Source organism: Nothoprocta perdicaria, unplaced genomic scaffold, assembly GCF_003342845.1.
Source record: "Nothoprocta perdicaria isolate Ctin4 unplaced genomic scaffold, notPer1 scaffold_252, whole genome shotgun sequence".
Taxonomy (NCBI): Eukaryota; Metazoa; Chordata; class Aves; order Tinamiformes; family Tinamidae; genus Nothoprocta; species Nothoprocta perdicaria.
The window spans coordinates 742,816-749,008 of NW_020455480.1; the positions used below are offsets into that span (position 1 = coordinate 742,816).

The following is a 6,193-nucleotide window of genomic DNA, read 5'->3' on the forward strand; positions in this document are numbered from 1 at the left end:
GCTGCGGCTGCTGCTCTGCGCCGCGGCTGCGCCCCGCGCACACGGCGCCCCGCGGGCACCCCCGGCACCCCTTGCCCCGGCGGGGCCCGGCCCCGCCATGGATGGGCGGGCACGGGCGCTGCGCGATGGCGAGCGCTGGCCCTTCACCTGCCGGGCGCCGCTCCCCGCCACCGCGCTCGCCTGGTACCTGGACGGCCGCCCCCATCAGCCCGACAGCCTGGCCGAGCCCGGCGCCCCCAGCACCTTCACGCTGCCTGCACGCCGCGCCGACCGCCAGCTCACGTGCGCCCTGGCCCCTGCAGTCCCCGGTGCCACCGATGCCTCCGTGCACTTCGACGTGCAGCGTGAGCTCGACTGCGCACGGGCTGCCCCGCGCAGCTGCGGCCGGGTGGGGGCTGGTGCCATGGTGCTGCTGACAGGCGCCCATGCCCACGCAGTCCCGCCTGAGATCCTGCGCACGGACACGCACCCAGCTGAGGTTGCGGCGCCCGGGCTGCTCGTGGTGCTGCTGGCGCCGGTGCAGGCCAACCCACCCGCCGCCATCACCTGGCTCGGCCCCGACGGCCGGCCTGTGGTCAACACCTCCCTGCTGGCTCCTGATGCCAACGGGCACCCTGCGCTCACCAACCACACCGTGCATCTCAGCGCCCTGCCCGGCACCTTCTCTGTCCACGCCACCAACGGCCTCGGCGTTGCTAACGCCTCCATCCCGGCCCCAGGTAGGTCTGCGGGGATGGGGACGGGGTCGGTGGCAGCAGCAGTGGCTGCTGAGGGCCCCGGCGCTCGCGCAGGTCTCTGGGACGCCCGCGTGGAGCTGCCGCTGCTGGGGGTCGCTGCCGGCGTGGCCGTGGTGCTGGGCGCCCTGCTGGGCCTGGGCTGCGTGGCCGCCCGCCGCCACGCGAAGCCTGGCACAGGTAAGGGCAGGCGGCCGGGGCCCCCTCTCCGACACCGCCGCATTGACGCCCTCTTCCCACAGGGCTGCCCGGACCCGCGGCCTCGCCTCTGCCCCCCAGGTCAGTCCGTCCTTCTGCGCCCCACGGGGCTCCGCTCCACAGAGCGCCCTGGGGCACCTGCCACCCTAGGGACGCACGGTTGCGGGGCCCCACGCTTAGCCTCTGCTCCCAACGCAGCTGCCCCGGCTGCTCGCAGCTGCCCCGTGAGCACCGCTCCCTACCGCCCAACCTGCGCCTCAGCGACCTGGCGCAGGAGCCCCGAGGTGAGTCCCGGCAGCGCCACGGGGTCCCCCGTTGCTCTGAGCCCTTCCTTCTGTCCGTCCTTCCTTCCTTGCGCACAGGCAGCCCCGGAGCCACAGGAGAGGAGGCCGCCCGACTGGAGCTGGAGAAGGGCCCGGTGCTCGTGGGCCTCGGTGGGGGCTTTGGCAGCTTCGGGGCCGTGCGGGGAGGCACTGCTCTGTGGCTGCTCCGCAGACCGCAGCACTTGTCCTCTCGGCGCCGCAGGGTTCGTCCGCCTGCCCGCCACCGGCTACATTTACAAGGTGTCCAGCACCAGCAGCGACGAGATCTGGCTCTGAGACGCTTGGTCCTTGGTGCTGCCCGCCCTGGATCCCGGCCGTTCTCATCATGGAGCTGCGGCGCGGAGCTGGTTCTGGTGAGCCGGGCTGGGGAGCAACCCCGGGGCCCCGGGAGGGCTCGGGGTGCCTGCCAGGCACAGGGGCACAGGGCGCCCAGCAGCAGCCTAGGCCTGGCTAATGCTGAGGACTCTGCGGCCCCCTGACCCGGGTTTTCCCACAGTGCTGTGTATGCAGCTTGTCCTTCGTGTGGCTGCCGATGGGCCCGTCCTCGGGCAGAACTCGGCTGGCCTTGCCCCAGTTCCCCAGGCTTGACCGTTCTGGGACCCAGGTGCTGTATTGGGCCGCATGGGGGACACCTCGTGCCGCGTGAATGAGAAAGGAGCTCCCCGTTTGGGCTGGGCAGGAGCCCTTGGGAGAGGTTTTGAAAGGGCAGACACGCGCAGGGTGCTGCTGCTCCCGGCTGCCTTGCAGCAGGGAAAGCGGGGCCTGCTCCCGGGAATACCGAGAGGGCCCCAGCGGACGCCGCTGCTGCGGGAGGCTGCTCCGCGCCCCTGTCCCGGCTCTCACCCTTCGTAAGGGAGCAGCGCGCGGGGCCTGCCTGGCTGGGGGGCCTGGCACCGGGGAGCGACGCGGTGCCGCCGGCGCGGAGCAGCCCCACGGCCACGCACAGGGCCACGCGCCGGAGCAGCCGGCTGGCAGGAGCTCCCCTGCTCGCTTCCAGTAGCTCTGCCCTTAGCCAAGGCATGTCTTGATTTAACCTCAGCACGTTAAAAATAGGTTATCGTCCAAAGGCAGCGCAGTTGTTTCCAGCGCGACCGCAGCGGCTGCTGCTGCGGAGCGTCCCGGCGCGGGGCGGGCGGCTGCGGGGCCCCTGCTCGGCGCCTGCCGGTGCCGGGAGCTCCGTGCGGCTGCGCCGGCGCCGGGCCGGGGGCTCTTCCCAACGGCAATAAAGGAACTCGCGTGTCCACCCGCCACCGTCCTCCTGATTTCTCCTCCTCGTTCCTTTCTTTCTCTGATGCACTCTGGTAGAATAGCTGATGGGAGCAGGAAAGGCAGCACCTCCTCCAGCTTTTAACACCCTGCCCTTGTCACCCTTTGAGCCTATAACAAACGTGCCCCGTGTCGCCTGTTGTCACCTGCGGGCAGTGCGCGGTGGGCAGAGAGCCCTGTGCCCTCCCAGCCTCCTCCTGCCTTCATAGACTTTGTTTGGTAGAACATGGAAAAACACAGCAGTGACATTGGTGCCTATACCCAAGTGAGCTGAGAAGAGAGAAAGGGCAGTAACGGGCAGAGGGGATTCCTGGATAGAGCAGGACCCTGGAGCACAGTATATGACTCGGTTTGCTCTCTGAGCATGGAATTTATGTCCAGCAGCTGTAGCGCATGACAAGTCTGCTCTGCAGGTCTGCACGGTGTCACACAGAGACTCTTGCTTGCTGGAGGGAGTGTAATGTTTTATTCCTTGGGAACAATTGAGAGGGAAGGATGAGGCAGCTTCTGCAACACATGCCAGGGCTCAAATCCTACCCTCTGATTCCCTAGCAGTGTCCCTGAAAGGTGGGAGTCTTTTGGATTGCTGTGCTTTGCCTTGCAAGGTGCTTTGGTGGAACTTCTGAAGTTGCCGCAGATACGGAGGCAGCAGAAGGGGATGTAAGGCGAAGCTTCACGTGAAGCTCAGCACTTCTGCTGCCTGGGAGGCCGGGTTGGAAGGAGGGCTCCCGGCCGCCTTCCCTTCGGCCAGCGATTTAAAGTGCTGTGGGGAAAGAAAGCACAAGTGCAAAGGTTGAATTCTCGAGGACTAGAACACAGGCAGCCTGTCAAAGCCCTAGCCCAATTTCCTTCGTGTGACTGGGGTGGTCAGGAGACTCCTAGAGCCTCGGGTTGGCCTGTGGGGTTCCCAGGCCAGTTTGGTCCGAGCCTCTGTATGTGCCTGACTCACTGTGACTTCCCTGGGCACTCGTCCTGCACTGTGAATGCTGCTGTGTGGCAGCTTAGCGGTAAATCAGAGGCTCCTTGTGTCATGTTGCAGTCGCACCACTGCTACATTTTCTTGATATATCATGTAAACATTAGGAAAAGGAGTAGCTCAGCAGATGCTCTTTGGGCCCTTTTGGGCTGGGCTGTTTTGTCCTGGGCATCTGCAAACGCGCTGGGTAGCAAGTGCAGGTCTCAGAAGTTTGCAAATGGTCCGCGCTGGAGGCTGAGGCACTGCTCACCTGTGAGTTCTTGAACTCCGAGTAGAGGGAGAAGAGCACGTGCAGGGGCTGGATGCGACTCTTGTACACAGGGATGTCCAGAATGGCTATGGACAGAGCGCAGAAGCACCTGAGGGCTCCCGGGCTCTGCTGCCCTCCCGAGAGGGCTGCTAGAGCAGCGCCAGCCTCCCGCGGGACCCTTCCTCTCAGTGACCCGCGCGGGGCTGCTCGCACGGCATCCGCCCGCGCTCGCAGAAGGAGCCGGCGCACCCGGGGGCGCTGGGGTACCCGCTTCTCGGCCCAGGGCTCGAGGCAGGGGATGTGCGCTCGCGCCAGCAGGCTGCCCAGCACAGCCGCTCAGCCCTCACAGGGCTCTGTACCCAGTCAGTCCGGCGCCTCTGGAGCAGGGCACGAGAGGGGTGTCCTCTGCTTACCACAGATCATGTCGCTGTACTCGCCCAGGCTGCAGTCTATCTCCGCGGTTGGCAGGCTCACCTGGAACAGAGGGCTCTGGCAGCTCCGCGCGCAGGGAGCGCCAGCCCGAGCACACGCTGCGCGTGGCGATGCAGGCGCCGAGGCCCGGGCCTTGCCACGGGACCGACGGCACCCGGGGAGTGGAGCCGCGCAGCCTGGGTGACGCACAGGACGGTCACCGGCATCAGGAGCCGAACTCGGTGCCCTTCCCGGCCAACGTACCTTTCCCAGGAGCTCTTCGAACTCCGGCAACCACTCCTGCATGAGAGTTTCAATGTCGGGCATTGGTCTGCAAGGGGAGGAGAAAAAAACAAACACGTCCTGCAGGATTAAACGCTGGCCTTGGGAATGGCTTCCTATTGCCACCGTGGTGCCAGTCAGTGTTGTGCCCAGCTGGGGGACAGGGCGGCTGCAGAATGTCCCCTCAGGCACTTCTATTCAGGAAAGGGAGATGAAGTGCAGAGGGCGTCTCCGCTGTGTGGCCTGGTGGCCGAAGCCTGGGGGGCGAGGCTGGAAGCTCCGTGTGGCAGCCGGGGCAGGCGGCAGCTCCGGAGCTCGCAGCCGCGGCGGCTCCGGCACCGCTCCCGCCTCCGTGGATGGAGCCGCCTTCCTGCCCCTGCTGCAGAGCGGGGCGCGGGTGTCCTGCCCGGTGCGGGCACGGGCGCCTCCCGCCCACGGCGCCGCTTGCACGGGTCAGTCCACGCAGGCCTGGCTCAAGCGCCCGCTCACCTGCTGTAGTGCACAGTGGCGGGAGGCTTGCAGCGATGCAGCTCTGTGATGCTTTCGATCCAGCTGTCAATAGCCTTGGGGTTCTTCTCTGCGTTCTCTATGCTCTTCACTTTTATCTGCTGCTAGAGAGAAATGTCAGCCTGCAAACAGAGGGCAGTGCCTCTCTGCAAACGTCACGGGCAGCCCCACTGAACTGGAAGCCTTTTTGCAGGCTGCGCCCTGCAAGCTGCTTTGCAGAGACGGACGAGCAGCTGGGACACAAATGCTTAGAACAGGCCAGGAGCGAGAAGGAAGAGGAACCTCAGCTTGAGGGGAAGGAAACACACAGAGGAAGCAAGGTCTTCCTCCCTAGAAGCAAGGTCTGCGTGTGTTTCAGGAGAGAAGTAGGAAATGTTTGTGGCTCGGGGTGCTTTGTTTTCCCCTTTTAAGGCCAAGTTACCAGTTTTGCTGCAAGGCAGTATTCCTATGGGCACAAAAGTGTGGCTAGAGGCAGGTCTTTTCCCTGTAGCAGCAGGAAAACTCCCCTGTGATCGCAACTCACTGCGAGGTTGTGCTGCTTGGAGTCCTCCGTGAGCCACAGAGAGAGCACTGTGGGGTCCGACTGCTTCGTGGAGGGCTCGTCGAGCACCAGCAGGCCCAGGTTGTCAGGGTTGCCATCCGGACGCGGCACCTGCGGAGACAGGGCCAGGTTCCTGGCACCTCCGAAGGAGGGGAGACAGCGGGGCTGCCGCCGCGGCCCCCGCACAAGCTTCACGCTGCGGCCACCGAGCGAGCGCCAGGCCGCTCTGCCCCGGCAGGTGCCCGAGGGGGCAGCGCCAGCAGCGCCCCCTCCTCTGCCCGCGGGGACTCCGCAATACCTTTAAAAAGGCGTCGATGTCTCCCACGGCGGGAATGAAGTCCGGGATGAAAGGCTGCAGCTTGTGCTCCAGCTCTATGGCCTGGGGCGTGTACCTGGCCAGGGCGGCACGGGGGGCCCGTGACACCCCGCGGGGCTGCGGGGCGCGCGGGGCCGGCGCGGCCGCTCCCGCTCACCTCCGGATGTACTCGAAGAGCTCCTTCACCTCGCTGGACACGGGCAGGTAGTCGTAGTCGGCCGGGTTGTAGGCACTGGCGGCGGGCGGGAGGGCGGCCCGCTGAGCGCCGCGCGCTGCAGCCGGGGTCCCGCGGGGCCGGCGCCGGCGCCGGGGCCGCCCTCACCCCGCCGGCGCCGCGCCGCGCTCCTCCTCCTCGTCGTCGGCCGAGTCGCTCTCGGAGCTCTCGTCCT

At 66.4% G+C, this 6,193-nt stretch overlaps 2 protein-coding genes across 2 annotated transcripts in view; one reads left to right on the top strand and one right to left on the bottom strand.

The window, feature by feature from the left end:
• Positions 1-97: 97 nt before the first annotated feature.
• Positions 98-2,063, top strand: TMEM25 (transmembrane protein 25). The gene is made up of 8 exons (XM_026040304.1): positions 98-344; positions 438-719; positions 792-914; positions 977-1,013; positions 1,131-1,216; positions 1,295-1,366; positions 1,458-1,608; positions 1,752-2,063. The coding sequence occupies exons 1-7, from the start codon at positions 98-100 to the stop codon at positions 1,529-1,531; spliced, it is 921 nt and encodes a 306-aa protein (XP_025896089.1). The 3' UTR covers positions 1,532-1,608; positions 1,752-2,063.
• Positions 2,064-3,008: 945 nt separating this feature from the next.
• The window catches only part of IFT46 (intraflagellar transport 46), a 4,156-nt gene continuing 971 nt past the window's right edge, over positions 3,009-6,193 (bottom strand). Inside the window, exons 2-10 of the mRNA XM_026040305.1 lie at positions 6,127-6,191; positions 5,962-6,036; positions 5,787-5,880; positions 5,471-5,599; positions 4,930-5,051; positions 4,423-4,489; positions 4,161-4,221; positions 3,748-3,833; positions 3,009-3,284 (exon numbers count right to left, since the gene is read on the bottom strand). Of these exons, the coding sequence (XP_025896090.1) occupies positions 3,195-3,284; positions 3,748-3,833; positions 4,161-4,221; positions 4,423-4,489; positions 4,930-5,051; positions 5,471-5,599; positions 5,787-5,880; positions 5,962-6,036; positions 6,127-6,191 (789 nt within the window). The 3' untranslated portion in view covers positions 3,009-3,194. The remainder of the gene's footprint in view (positions 3,285-3,747; positions 3,834-4,160; positions 4,222-4,422; positions 4,490-4,929; positions 5,052-5,470; positions 5,600-5,786; positions 5,881-5,961; positions 6,037-6,126; positions 6,192-6,193) is intronic.